This window comes from Hippichthys cyanospilos, chromosome 2 (assembly GCF_059441005.1).
Source record: "Hippichthys cyanospilos isolate Australia breed blue-spotted pipefish chromosome 2, RoL_Hcya_1.0, whole genome shotgun sequence".
Classification (NCBI taxonomy): Eukaryota; Metazoa; Chordata; class Actinopteri; order Syngnathiformes; family Syngnathidae; genus Hippichthys; species Hippichthys cyanospilos.
The window spans coordinates 25,286,563-25,301,691 of record NC_142370.1 but is presented as its reverse complement, the minus strand read 5'-3'; the positions used below and the strand labels follow the sequence as shown (position 1 = coordinate 25,301,691).

The window sequence follows — 15,129 nt, the reverse complement described above, 5'->3', positions numbered from 1 at the left end:
TGTGTGAGATAAAACGAATTTGGCCTCCACACTAGGGCATACGATGACTTTAAACTGCTTTTCTCAGAGGTCACTCAAGCTCTTTCCATTCAGAAGAGTCCGAATGTAATGTAATGATGCAGATAGTCTCTTGACAAGGTAGAAACTCTTCAAGAGACTGATATGCAACGTGTGTTAATGTGGTGAGTGTGTGTTGGGGGATTACATGCAAGGGCAGCGTAAGGTTGAGCAGAGATAAGAGGAAAGAAGGGGGACGAGGAGGGCAAAAGAAAAAGGATGTGCCAAGGCACAAAGTTTCCAAAGACAGGTTGGAAAATTCTGAGCTAAGGGGAAACACCCAGGCTGTTAAAGTATTTGTCATTTCTCAAGCAAAAAAAATGCAACTAAAAAGGCACAACTGAGCATTTACCTTGAAAATGGTCTTAATACGGCTCCGTGTTTTTTGTTTTAAACTCTTACAAAAACCTTTGACGAAGACTGACTTTATCCTCAAATTTAGGAGATGTGTTCAAACATGGGACCCTTTGTTTTTCAAATCATCCTGCAGTCAGTTTCTTAGTAGATGCATGTGATATCAGGCTGGTCAATTCATTTCAAGGTGTAAACTCAACTTGAAACTTCATACTTGCAAAATTACGGGATGCTCAGCTTTTTCAATGGACTTTTTCCATATGCAATCTAGTGATTCAGAATCTTATGGGAACATGAATGAACAGCTACCAAAGGTCACAAACTAATGCGTGATTGCATTGCTTGTGCTGCAACAAAGCGAGCGGGGCTCCTAGCCTCCTGGCATTTGTCCAGCTAAATAGGTCAATACAAATCTAGTCTGCAATGTTTAGGGATAGATTCTGTCACAACAAAGGTAAAATGCCAAGACTGAGTGCCATGGGAACTTACTGTCATATACCATTGCACTATTACACTGATACAGAATAGGCTTGGACTAAGGACCAGTTTGAATTCAGGGTTTCTTAACGATATAATGCATAAATACACATTGCATATACATCATTCAAACTATGAATTATACACACATAAAATCAATGAACACAAAACCTTGACAAAGTGCCATTATGTTGCATCAAGTGTGAATTGTGACTGGTATGCCCACCAATGATGTGCAGTCTTAATTATTTTCTGATTTATATGCATTGTGGTATTTTTTTTCTTGTACTTAGCCTGATAAGGATTAACTGAAAATCAACTTTAAACTTGCTAAGAGCACCTTATCAACTGTCCACAAGCGGCAAAGCCTTTTATCGAAACCTTTCAGACATTCTTGCCACAAGATATGAATAAATAATGAATGGCCAGCACTGTGAAGAAGAAAAGCCAGATCCGAACAATTTCAGCAATAGTCCATGTAAAGCCACAGGTTAGTCCATATCACGCTCGTAATGGAGGATGATAAGGAGCTGATTCTGAAATTTTAAAATGCTGTTAATTTTGTTTGGCATTGGTCATTTTACATTTGTGCGTCTCACTATTGATCATATTGGCCCACATGGTCTCATGAAAACGCTTTTCATATTAGTGCATCTGACTGAAGATAGTAAACGCTTGTCTCTATTGCTAAAATTGGTAATAAGCATTGTTTACTGTATCTGCCACTTGCCAACCACACTTATGGCAATACCACTTGACCACACCATTGTTTAATGGATTAACTCATTAGTTAAATCAATGAATATTAGGCCTTTAAATGCTTTTAGTTGAGCGAGAAGGCAACGTGAGGACAAAGTCGCTGTTTGGATCTGATTCATGGTAACATTGTTTTTCCCCTCAGGAACAATTACGTCTAAAGTTCCCAAACTTGAAATCAAGTGTTTCGTGTACCAAAGGACTGTAGTAATAACTTAAAACAACAGTGATACAGAATCACAGTCATGTGATGTAGCCCACTTGTTTTCAGAAATGTAGAGGGCCATTACAGCTTGAGAGGCATGGAACTTGTAAAGTATTCAGTGATTCTCAACCACTGTACGATCATCAGGTGTTGTTCAGTTACATTTGATTACTCTGAAATAAATTATGTATCTATTTATCTACCAATATCAGTGACCGATAAAGACGGATAGAACAACTAAACGTACTTCTTAGGTATGGCAAAAAAATTGCATGTCCGTCTGTTGCCTGTCATCTAACAAGTTAACTGTTCAATTAATGGCACGTTCAGTAAGTTAAAATGATATTGTCAGAACTTCAATAATGTATATAGACGTGTGTAACATGACTGTTCGGTGGTGCACAATGATAATTTACTTATGGAAAATGGGTGAAGTAAAAAAACAGCCCTTTTTAATGAATAAGGCTGTCTGTGGGATTATGCATCCCACGAATAATATTTGGATTTTTTTTTTTAATCAAAGAAAATTTTGGTGCTTTAATGAAAAGATAACTTGAGTTCATGCAGTAGTAGTGAGTCAGGACTTTTCTACTACAGTCAGAGGGGTACATTTATTTCAAGTCCACCTTAGCAGAGTCACCACAACAGCAGCAGCATGCAACTTGAACTTCTTCTGATTGTCTCTCACACACACAATACATACTAAACCTAAATTACACAACACTGAAGCCTGAAGTTCTAACCTTCTATCTTATTTTCCATCGAGTAGAGTCCAGGCCAAATGAGGAGTTAAAAAAAAAGAAAAAAAAACACCAAACAATCAAAGACACAGATCGCCTTTGTTTGTTAGGAGGCGCAGGTGTCAGTCACCAGTATCCTGACCCACGCGAGTTGAGCCATGGCTGCGTCCCATTAAAATCCTAACCAAAAAAACAAAGCGAAAACAAATTGTCTAAACTCCTCAGGCGAAGCAATGCAAAAGCACATCCATGTTGCGTGGACCGAGTGTCAGCCTTCTCCACGGAGTCAAACAATGGAACAAGTGAGCGGAGAGAGCGGCACGGAGAGCTACTCCTCTTGCTCTAATAGCCCCCTCCTCCTCTTCTCCACTTCTTTCGCCTCTCCCTCTCTTACACACACCCGCACACACACTAGTGCACACGTGCTCCCGGTAAACAGATGCCGCTGTCCTCACTGGTGGGCTGCTTTCTTCCAGCACCCCCTGCTCACCTCTTTGTTTACCTCCCTTACGGCATGGGGCTCCTACGGCGTAACATTCAAACAGGTTTGTTGCGTGAACGCTGCCCCATCAGTAAATCGAATCTGTGCAAAAGTTGTAGTTACACCAAACACGCCCATCTGCGGCGCCTACATTATACTATGTGTTAGCTGCTCGCAACAATCTTCACACCGCTTGAGCGAGCGAAGCTGTAACGCGGCTCAATCTAAACGAAACACAAAGGCACACGCGCGCCCTGGGCTGGGATCTATAAAAGGTTGGAAGCAGTGTCTTATTGGAGAGATGAGCACAGATGCTGGCTGTGTCCTGCCCGTGGCTCCCTACCTGCAATGCTGCAGAGGAAGGGAAAAAAAGCGCCCCTTCCCCCACTCTGCATTATGACAAATCAAGGCAGGCAGGCAGTCGGGCAGCAGTGCCATTAGCATTATCACAACACCGAGTCGTCCTACTTGGCCAATCTACTTGCGCACAACGCTGCACATTTAATACAAACTGTTATGTCAGCCGCCTTTTGGAATCAAGTGGTGCACTTTGACTTCTAGTCCGTGTAGTCACTCTGCGTGATCGCCGTGTGAATGACTACGACATGCGCCAGAGACAGGGCCTGCCTGCCCTACTTGGGAACAAAGTGGACGATTTCAACTTGGGGGTATGAGTGCACACAAAGTCTGTCTGATTTTTGAGCCGTATAACTTGCAAAAATGTAATGCGAGAGCTGCTTTGTTTTTTTTAATGTTTAAATTGCATATTTATGAAAAATATATATTTCTTGAAACTGTATGTAAAAACTTTAATTACCCACAATAATAAACATCGTGAATGTCTTTGCATTGTTGACATAGCACTTAGAATTATCCATTATGCAACCTACAGTGGATGTCTCTAACGTGAACAGTAATCGCGCTACAACAAACGCTAAATTGCCTAAATTGCCATTATCTGGAGCAAAGCAAATAATAAATAGCGACCAACAGGTAACGGCTGCTAGCAAGCAAGGAGTTAAACTAAGAAATAGTTAACTAAAAAAGGTAAAAGGGTGGGCTGCTTTTTCCCAGTCAGCCAGCGCCTCCTCAGCTTTTTCCATGAATGAGCCAGTGATGCTGAGGCATTCGGGTATGAATGGCGGAGGGATCCATGGTCCTGCCGCGTATGAGCCAACATCTCCCTCCCACTCCCTCCAGGGCCGTCTGCAATGCAGCGGTCCTGGGAGCCCGTGCTTCACCACGTCCTACTTTATCCTGTCAATGCCCAGGCACTGCAGTAATACTTTTCCTCGCACTCCGCATGCACACACACACGCACACACACATTCATATCTACAAAGAACATGCTCAATATACTGTATTCTGAGAAATGTGAGTGATGGATATGCTTGAAGATGTACGCAAGTCTTCTTCACTTGACTCATGCAAGAGTTATTCAACATTGTCTTTTTACTGCAGTTTGTTCAATATGATAGCCCAACAAGCTGGCTCTATTGAGCAAAACTACTGCCACAAAAATCCTGCCAACTAGTGAAGAAGGGCTTTAGGTAAAACCACTCATACAAGGCAGTGGTTCTCAACCTTTTTTCAGAGATGTACTCCCTGTGAAATATCTTTTCAGCCAAGTACCCCTAAATCATGCAAAGCCGTTTGGGGTAAAAAAAAAAAAAAAAGCCTTAAATCACCTTTCACACTTCATTTGTATTGGTCCGTAAAAAAATAAATAAATCAACCAAAAGTGTCCTCTTTTGGATCAGAGAAGAAATCTATTATTAAAATGAAATAACTTAATTATCAATAAATGTAGCTCGACAAAAAATAATCAATATAAACTGTCAGACCTTTTCTCAAAAAGAAATAATTATAAATAAATATTTGTCCCAGAAAAAAATATTAAACATAAAGCATACTTTTTTGGGGGTTACATTAGAGATCCGTTCACAAAAACAAGTCATTATTTATTAATTGCCCCCCCCCCCAAAAAAAAAAAATTAAAAAAAAATCAACATAAAGTGTCAGAACTGTTCCCCAATACATATTTGTCCACAGAAAAATATTCAACTTAAAGTGTCTTCTTTTGGGATCATATTAGAGATGTGTTCACAAAAATACATGACAGGTAACGGGGAGGTAGCATGTGAACAGTTGGGTCAAACCATTCTAGTATGGGGGAGAATCTGGCTTTTTACAATAATGAATTTGAATAACCTACTGAACATAAAATTTGTTTTATGAGCTTATATTTTCCTGAAACAATTCATTCAATAATGCAATATGCAACAATAATTTCATGTTTTTTTTGTTTTGTTTTGTCTTCAAGTACCCCCAGGGCTACTAGTACCACCATTTGCAAACCACTGATCCAAGGTATGCACATATCTGAAACAATGCAGATCAATATCTGCATGTGATTATCACGTTGATACAGTGGAATTGAAGTTTTACCAACAAATGCACATCAAAACAACCGCTAGATAAAATACACAGTATACAACACAATGTTTTAAGGGGCAGAGGAGAGTGCAAACATGTTGAAATTAGTACTGTAGTTTGATCTCCTATAATACGTTTTAGGTGTCTGATTAGGAATGTGTGAACATAGTTTCAATACAAAACAAGAACAAATGTGCAGCAGCGTAATGTACTCACATTGAAGACTTTCAAGAAGCGTATTCGAGATTTGAGACACTGTGAGTAAGGTGAAGGAAGTTGTTGCAAGTAACTCACCATCGAGAGAGAGCCAGTCATGCTGAGAGGAGGGCAGTGAAGGAAGCGCACGAGCCTTGTACTCAAAAACCACAGAGCTGGAGATGATCTGATTACTCACGGCCACCTGGAGTGTTACCAGGCCTGTGTCATGAGCTGATGAGAAAATGCAAATGTTTATCATAATGACTACCTGTATGTAAAGCAATCTCAACAATTTTGCTTAAAACTCACTTCAAGACTGGATTTTTTGGACTATGAATTTAACGAAATCAAAGAAATCAGCACGCATATCGCACCTGGGCAGTAGCAACGCAGCACACCGGGTTGGATGAGAGAAGCCGGAACTGAGATCTGGTCGAATAAGCAGCTGTAGTTTGAGCCAGCTTCTTGCCAGGGCCCCGTGATTAGAACTTTCATACCACCCTTCAAAACAGATGTGGATTTAATTCACCCAACAACAATTGGATCCACAATACTCTATAGCTTCGCTAATATGTACTCAAGAATCAAAGGCTCTGCCCTTACAAAGATGATCATTTGTTTTTCACGGACAAAAAACCCTCCATCGGTTGTGTTTTTTACTCCTGATAAGGATAAAATGGCATCATTTTAGGATTTCAGCTATTGTCTACAACATTTCTGGGACACGTGCGAATCTCTCTTCTGTGGATTGACTATTATCAGTAATATAGATCATAAAGCATTATGATTTGTGGCCGATGAATGCTTTCATACTCATCATTGCAGTTTATATGAAAGTGTTTGCCTTCTCTGCATAATCAAAAATTGGAACATTGGTTCTCAACTTTATTTTCAATTAACCCACTTTGAAATATTTTTTCTACCAAGTGCCCTAAAACCAGTAAAAAGCCTATTTTTTGATACAGCTGAAAATAGCTCAGTGTCGCCTGTGCCTGATTGTTTTAGCTTTGAAACAACATTTGTAGTGGTACCGCGAGGTGTATTTTATTTCGCAACTTCTGAAGATGGATTGTCTAACAGCATCTATTATTTCGGCCGCGTCTGCTTAAAAATGGCATCACTGAAAACAATGCAGATCCATATAAAACTTGAAAAAAAGGCATACAACATTTTGCAAAAGAGTCATAAAACCTGATTTAGTAAAAGGTTGCTTCATTTTTTCAACTAATTTGCTCTTAATTTGAATGGAAATAATTATTGTTCCTATCTTGGCATTCAAACGCATTGAATTTGATTTGCGATACCTGCAGAAAACATGAGACAAATTTGCAAGAATGCCTTCACAAACCCCAAGGGGTACATTTGAGAGGGATCCATTCATCCATTTATTTTCAAGAGCCACTTACCCAGCTGTCTATGGGCAATAGGCGGTGGACAACCTGAACCGGTCGGCAGCCAATCACAGGATACACAGGGACAAACAACCGTTCAAATTCACAATCACACCTAAAGGCAATTTGGCCAATACATCTGCCATTCATGTTTTTGGAGAACCCACGCAGGCTCGAGGAAAACATGCAAACACCACACAGGGAGGCCGGAGCGACGTGGATTTGACCTTAGAACTCTATTTCCATCACCAATCTAGTTTGCCTACGTTGCCTCATGCAGACCCACAAATTCACAGCAATCCAATGGATAGATTAAATCAATCCAAAGATTTTGGGCAATATGCATTTCAAGCATTTACACCCTTGTCCTATTGTAAATTATGATACTGTACTTATAACCAAATTATTTGACAAGTACAGAGAAATTTGCATTAATAAATAATTGAGTGATGGGTTATTTTGTCCTCTTATCAAACACAGGTGGTGATTATGATGTATTGAAAACTGTTGCATAAGGGTAACTATTGTGTTGCGGTCTTGGACATGACCCTCATAGAACAGAAGAGTCTACCTTAAAGGACTATTTCTGGTTGGACACGTAATGAAAAACATATTAACGTTTTTTTTAAACTACATACACATGCTATACTAACTGTCATAGTGTATAGTAGCAATATTATTTGGTGTGAGGTTTCATTTGAAGTTTTCATGGAGCAGAATAATTTCCGCCAAATATTAAAAAAAAAAACAATATGATGCAATGCAGTTGTTCACCAGTGAAAAAACATATGTTGAACAATACCCTTCAAATCTCTGTGACAGAAACACCCAAAACTGAACGTTATGTCAGTATCACTTTGGATAAACAGTACTTTTTTTGAACATAGTGCTTGAGTGGAGCGATTTTTAGTGCTTTACGGCTTTGTTTATGCTGCCACCAAAAGTACAGAACTGAGAACTACATCCAAGGCGCACAAGTGATCGGAAACCTTTATCTTGGGTCTTACTGCCATCTTGTGGACAATAAATATAACGTCACGTTGATCGTTTCTCCAATGCTGTATTGTGCTCGATTCTGCTGCTGAGTAGGCATACAGTATATGCCGTACTGTAAATGTGAATTACAAAATTAGATGGAAACGTGATAATTTTCATTACTGGAGAAAAGTAGCATGCACGATGTATCTTTAATGACCAATGTCAGCACAATCTTGGGTTCCCTCAATTAAGTCAAGTAGCATATTCACTTGCTCACCTCAGGATAGGACCACTCAGGAGAGTAGTCGGTGACCATGAAGAGCCGACCAGTGGCCTGGAGCATGCCGAGAGTGCCATGTGCAACAGCTGCAGTGACGACGTCGGCCACATTCATGTATGACAGTGATCCCGCCTCCCCAGTGTTTCCCCCTGCACCTGCACCCCCGCTCAGAGACTGGGGGCTGCAACATGGTTGAAGACAGAGGTCTGACGGGTTGTAGCCAGAACCCCTGGCATCCTCCTGGCCCTGTTGGGGGCCCACGCCGGCAGTGTTTTGACCATCAGAGCTGTGGGAAGCGACGAGCTGGTGAGCGTAGAGGGTCCCTCCGGCGGACATGGCCGTTCCACTGCCGTCCACTGAGATGAAGTCATTAATGAGGTCTGAGAATTGGTTTCCGAAAGAGATGTCAAAGTGATCTAGGCTTATCTCCATGCCGCCCCCCCCTGCTCCTCCGTTACTGGCGGCTCCCCCCAAGCCCTGATGGTTTGCAACCGCGTTGTATAGTCCCTGGACCATGCTTGCTCCCTGGAGTAGCGGCTGCAGCTGTTGTTGCTGTGGAGTGCGATTGTTGCCATCTCCGTTTTCATTGTGAAGTGCCATACCTTCACCAGCGCCGGAATTTCCCCCTCCACCTCCTCCGCCACCATCCGATGCTTGCAGATAATGCTCAGCGTTGTCCCCTTCTCCATTTCCTGACACGCAGGCCTGCATTTGATCTCCTGGCTTGAGAAGATTCTCTGCTCCATTCTTGGGGGCTCCGGCCTGCCCAGAAGCCACACTGCCCGGCTGTTCCAGACCCACCACCTCCTCGTGGTCATTGCCGAGCCCAGGGAAAGTTCCCTGGTACTGCAGGAGCTGCAAGGATCCAGTCTGGTTGGTGTTGTCTGTTGGTGAGCCTCCATTACAGTTGGTTCTATGTTGGTTTTGCTGGTGAAGATGGAGGTGACCATTACTGGAAGGAGACTCAGTCTTAACCACATGCAGCCCCATATAAGCTCCAGAGTCGTGGCTATTGTGCTCCATCATGTGTGTTTTCTGACCCATGTTGGCTCTTCCCTGTTGGGCCTGGCTGGGCTGAGAAGCATCCTGAAGGAAGAAACTGGGGGAGCGGGTCTGGTGTGGCATGTGAGAACTGGACATGGCTTGACCATAGCTCACTGCGGAGGCACCAGACACGTAGTCCTGCTTGGCATCGATAGCACTGAAATCCATTTGCTCCAGGGTGGTGCTCGGACTTAAACCACCACCAGAAGGAAGCAAGGATCCCGCTGCGGTCAGTGTGAGGCTGCCCTGGCCTGATGTGGCACAGGATGGCACAGCCACGCTGCTACCACAGTTGACTACTGCCCCCACCTGATAGCCACCCTCCTTGGCCAGTTGCTGTTCAAAGGATGTGTCTTCAGTCTTGATGTTCTTCACCAAAGCTGAGTTGAAGCTGTAACCATTGTCGGTCATGGATGGAGAGCTCTGCAGAGTGCCGTTGGTGCTACCGCTGACCCCGCAGGAGGATGAGGCACAGTTTCCTTCAGTCTTCATTGCACTGCCTCCATAGGTCTGGCCTTGTTTGGGGTTGTTCAGGAAGCAGTCAGGGTCAAAGTTCATATTGGTCTCCGGGATCTTGATGGTTCCAGAGTCCAGACTGCTTGAGAGAACCAGTTCCTCCGAAACGCCAGCTGCAGACAACATGGAAAGACTGTCCCCTGCATTCCCAGGTTCCCCCACGGCACCGCTTGGGAAAGCAAACTTGTGACGATCAGAGGTCACAGAGAGCACCAAACTTTGGGAGGTGGCATCTGCACCCAGGAGGTGAGTGTTGGGGCCGCCAGTGGGAGATATGCTGTAGGCGGGGTCGCCGGCAACTTCCGACATAAAGACCCCCTGGGAAAGGCCAGACATGACTGAGGCCACGTGACTCATCCCTGTCACCACAGGGCTATCGGCCATGTCGGGGTCGCTGTTGAGGCCGCTGCTGATGGACACGGGGGAGTTCTGGGTGGTGTCAGGCACCTCAACCTGGTTGGTGGATGACACTTCGGTGCTGTTCTGATGTAGCAAGACGGGCTTGTGGACTTTGCCGTTCCGTTTCTCCCTGGCGCTGCCCCCTCCTCCTCCCCCTCCTCCCCCAGAGCCTTTGGGGCCACCATGGCCACCGTGCTCAGTTTTTCCCTCGGACACATCGTTGTTTTGTACTTCAGAGTGAGTGCTGCTGTAAGCTCCTGTACGGGGGTCCACTTTGGGGGAGATGATGCGGTGTTTGGCGCTGTTGCATTTGTGGTGCACGCTGCTACCAGCACCTGAGGGCCGACAGAAAACAGAGCACAAAAAAAGGGTTTAGTCAAAAGTTGTAGAAAGGAAGGAAAAGGAAAAATAACTACATATTGTACTTTAATATGCCACACGGGGGATCTTTTTGTTTTTCTACTTGGGAGTACAGTACAAACGAGTACCAGTATACAGCCATTCTTGGAAACTACCAACGGGAGCACCCTGGGAAATTTGAGGAGGTTCGTTAATATAATATAAATATGGAAGCCCATTCTTGCCGCTTAAAAAAAAAAAAAATCCATACATATTAGCCTCGTTTCATGTTGCCCACACTATAAGGTTAAGCTGAAATTTTGCAAACATTTTCCTATTACTGAGCTAGCGTTTGACAAACCAACAGTAACAGACGTTATGTATTCATTATTATAACAAACAATGTATGTTGGATTTTTTTTTTTATTAGATTAAGTGATTTTGCTGTGATCATTTTCCCACTGTTTTTTGAAACTCACATAGCAATAAGCGCAAATCAAGAGCAAATTGGGTGAAATGCAAATCAGTTCCATCACTTGGTAGCACAAATTATAAATCATGACAGGTGGTTGAAGTAGAAGGAGGAAACAACCAAAGGTGCACTATCATTCACTTCATGAGCAAAAGGTAGCAAAATAGAGTAAACACAAGCACATTCTTCGCAGATCTGCTGATAGCCTCAACTGTTCATCACGCTACACAGCCAACTCACTTCTATGACAGGCAACAGGCCAGATCTGCATTTGAAAAACAGATGCACCACCATCGTCACAAACACTACAGTGCAAAATGTGATCATGGTGACCCCAGGTGGACAAAAATAAAACCTGCAACTCGCATGCATATTTTCAAGTGTATGATGGTTTTAAAGTCTATGCAGGAAGCTTAAAAAAAAACAACTTAAAAAAAGAAAGCTTAAAAAAATATAACAATATAACAAATAATATTATATAATTATATAATATTATAAAAATATAATATAACAAATAAATATTAAAAGATGAGACCAGATTTAGTGCGACTACTAATGGAATGTATGTGACTTGTTGAGCCAAAACTTCAACGGAGGGCCACTACGTCCATGGATATAGGCAAGTGTTACACTCTTGTAAAGTAAATGGTGGTACGCACCTGAATGCTGTTTGCGATCCACCAATTGAATTAATTGAAAGAAAGAATAGTGCAAAGGATGGTAAATATTGAGTGATAAGAAAAAGGAAGTTTGTAAACACAGCAAAAGAAAAAAAAAATCACGCCATACCTTGCAGCTAACACAAGCTGTACGGCAAAGGCATTTATAGAGCTACCACCAACACCTGAAGCTAACCACACCTCCAAAAACAGCTCCAAACGGGCACGCTATTATTATTTTATGACATATATATTATTATAAAAAGCACGTTTGCATCCCTGCTGGCCCCTCAAGTGTGAGAACTACCACAATCTATTTTCTATAGCCGCTTATCTTCACTAAGATTGGTGGCATGCTGGTGCCTATCCCAGCCCCCCGCATTAGGCGGGGGGCCACCCTGGACTGGTTGCCTGCCAGTTGCAAGGCACACACAGACAAACCACCATTCTCACTCACAATAATACCTAAGGCCAATTTGGGGTGTCCAATACACCTACCACGCATGTTTTTGGAACACGGGAGAAGACCAGAGTGCTCGGAGAAGACCCACGCAAGCATGGCGACAAAATGCAAACTCCACACCTTAAGGCTGGGGTGAGCTGGGAATTGAACCCGAGACCTCTGAACTGTAAGGCAGACGTGCTAACTAGCCGCCCAGCTACCACAAGAACACACAATATTAGTGTGTAGATAGCTCTCCATATGAAGCCATTTTTGAGCGTGGATGTCAGTGGATTTCAGCCGCTGCTCCAGAACCTTGCACCTAGATATGAGATCCTGTCAAGACGTCACTTTTATAACACAGTCAACAAGATACCACTGTTTCTCTCAGTTTCTGTCCACTGACACGGTGGAGGCAGAACCAATCCCAATACTGTATTTACTCGTTGCTATTGCAAAAGTGCGCCTTTCTATCCCTACGACATCAAGGGCTCGTCATTGTGTCGTTTCAATGGTAGATGGTATAGCTACTGTCCAAAGAGCACAGTTGGACAATGCGAATTTGGACACGCTTGTATTTCTGAAAAAACAAAACAAAAGCAAAAAAAAAACAAAACAAAAAAAACATGACTTTTAAATATTAGATAATTGTTAGATGGTCCCAGTTTGCTAACAGTCTGCACCATAGATGGCTTATTGTGGTCTTCAGAAGTAACGTCACTCTTGTAGTTATAATTTGAATTGGTTCTTAACTTATTTAATGTTTGGCACTTTAAACATGAAATATTTTTGTTTGTTCACGTTAAACTATTCAGTCAGAGGAAAGCCTCGATTTTTCTCAAAGCAGCATTTGAAATTGAGCCTGTAACTAAAGTGACGTCTTTGTTTGGATTTACATTTGCACTGTAGGGCTGGTTGTTCATTTACTTGCAGTATGCTCAATAGAAAGAAAACATTTTGAAAATTGGAAAAGTTATAATGACCTTTTTTTTGTTTGTTTGTTTTAAAATTTTTGCAAAAGACTCATCTTGTTCTTGTGGACTCAATCTCTTCTCGTGGGATTTGTGTCTCGTCGCATTCCTAATTCACTTCCAGGCTCTCTCTCACTCTCCCCTGTGCTACTTTGAATGATTTCTATTATGGGTGCTTAACCCCTGTGAAAAGAAGCAGGGAATTACTGTATCAAAATGTTCTTTTTGTGTCCAAACCATCTCCTAAGATTTCACTGTGACTCGGAGAGTGAAATATAGTTTTCATGCACAATATCTGGCAGTTGCACAAATATACATACACATTTTACACCAAATTTAAAAGCCATCAACAGCAACCACCTTCTCTAATCCGGGACATACAAGAAGAAAAAAGAAAAGATCCTTGAGCGGCATTGCTGCTCACCACTTGAGAACAAACTCGGCCCCACTCACTAAAGCCCTTACCCAGCGTGCCCGTGCAGAGGCAGTTGTGAGTCCGAGGAGGTGGCTTAGTTTGGTGGCTGTCCAGTATCTGCTGCACTAGCTGCTCCACTGAGAAGCCAGAGCTGCTGTTCCCGTTGCTGCAAGTCCACTTGATGCCATGAACTGCCGGGAGAAAGGAGGAGGAGACACAGATGTCAGACCACCAGCCACGCCATCCCCTCACCACCACCCACTGACCCCTACCTGCTAGCTGACAATAGTAATGTTGCTCACACAACACCTTACAGCGAATGCTACTTTGACCTGAAGGCAAATTCACAGCGCTATGACCTTTCTGAAATGATTACGGACATATCACTTTCCTTCAAACTCATAGAACAACAAAGAAAAAAATTGTGTCTTCTTCCCTTCGAGTCTCTATTTTGTCTCCCATCAGCGCCTTGCCTCTTCCCTGCATAGCTCTTCGTGGAAGTATCCATTCCTTTCCCCATTTCTTTCCTCACGTGCTATTGTGTCCTCTTATTGAGAGCTGGTGAAAGTGACAGCAAGCCCACTCCTTCCACCCGCCGATGTTACTCTGACCCAGTTCTCTACTCTGGCAGGGATGCTTCCAGGTTGAAACATCACAAGATGATGCTGCACTCCGGGAAAAGACAGATTTTCCCCATGGTGAGCTGAGTCAGAAATCCTAATACGCTAATCATACTTCATCGCTCTGCTTGCTCAGCAGCGCAAATGTCTGATCAGATGGCTGTCTGTTTTAGTGGGCATTGATAGAGACAATATATTAGACTGATGCAGGAAAAAAAGGAATATTTTTGCGGCAAAGCACATTCATCACCATTCATCAAGCTACCTTTCACCTTTTCATTTGTTTAAGAGTGCAAGTATCCAATTAGTGTGGGTGAGCGCAAGTACAAATGGATGGAAGCCATCAATAGTAATAAACAATAATAAAGGAAAAGACAGTACGAGTTTTTTAAATGATTAATATGAGCATTCGATATTTATCGATCAATTTTTCTATACCTTTTGTATCCATTAGGGCAGCATGTGAGCTAGAGGCGGAATTATTTGGCTGAGAGGCAGGGTACAAACCGAACTGGTCAAAAGCTAATCACAGGGTATATATAGACAAACAACCATTCACCAAACACTCACATCTCATTTGACCAATTTAGCACTTTCAATGAACATACATGCCTTTTTGGGAATGTGGGAAACTCAACATAGAGGGAAGAAAACGACACCCATGCAGAATGAGCAATGCGACTGTGTTCAGATTCAACAAAGCGCATTGAAAGCCATGTTTACCAAGAGTCAGCACACACCTGCCACCATCAAAAAAGTTGTCAAGACGTTCTACACTTTACCTGATAGCACAAGAAATGGCCTAGAAAGGGTCTCTACGGCTTCAGAGCTAAGCCGTATTTCAAAAGTTGTATTCAAGAGAAAATGGCAAGAGCCTGACCTTTCCTTTTCAAAGCACT

At 42.6% G+C, this 15,129-nt stretch overlaps 1 protein-coding gene across 6 annotated transcripts in view; it reads right to left on the bottom strand.

The window, feature by feature from the left end:
- camta1a (calmodulin binding transcription activator 1a) overlaps positions 1–15,129 on the bottom strand; it is a 341,465-nt gene that overhangs the window by 17,065 nt on the left and 309,271 nt on the right. For 5 of the 6 annotated variants that reach the window (XM_088404271.1, XM_088404279.1, XM_088404262.1 and 2 more), the window contains 4 exons: positions 13,661–13,801; positions 8,351–10,647; positions 6,079–6,205; positions 5,801–5,935 (listed from right to left, as the gene is read on the bottom strand). In XM_088404271.1, coding sequence (XP_088260397.1) covers positions 5,801–5,935; positions 6,079–6,205; positions 8,351–10,647; positions 13,661–13,801 — 2,700 coding nt within the window. The remainder of the gene's footprint in view (positions 1–5,800; positions 5,936–6,078; positions 6,206–8,350; positions 10,648–13,660; positions 13,802–15,129) is intronic. The other variant, XM_088404297.1, reaches the window with a different exon arrangement.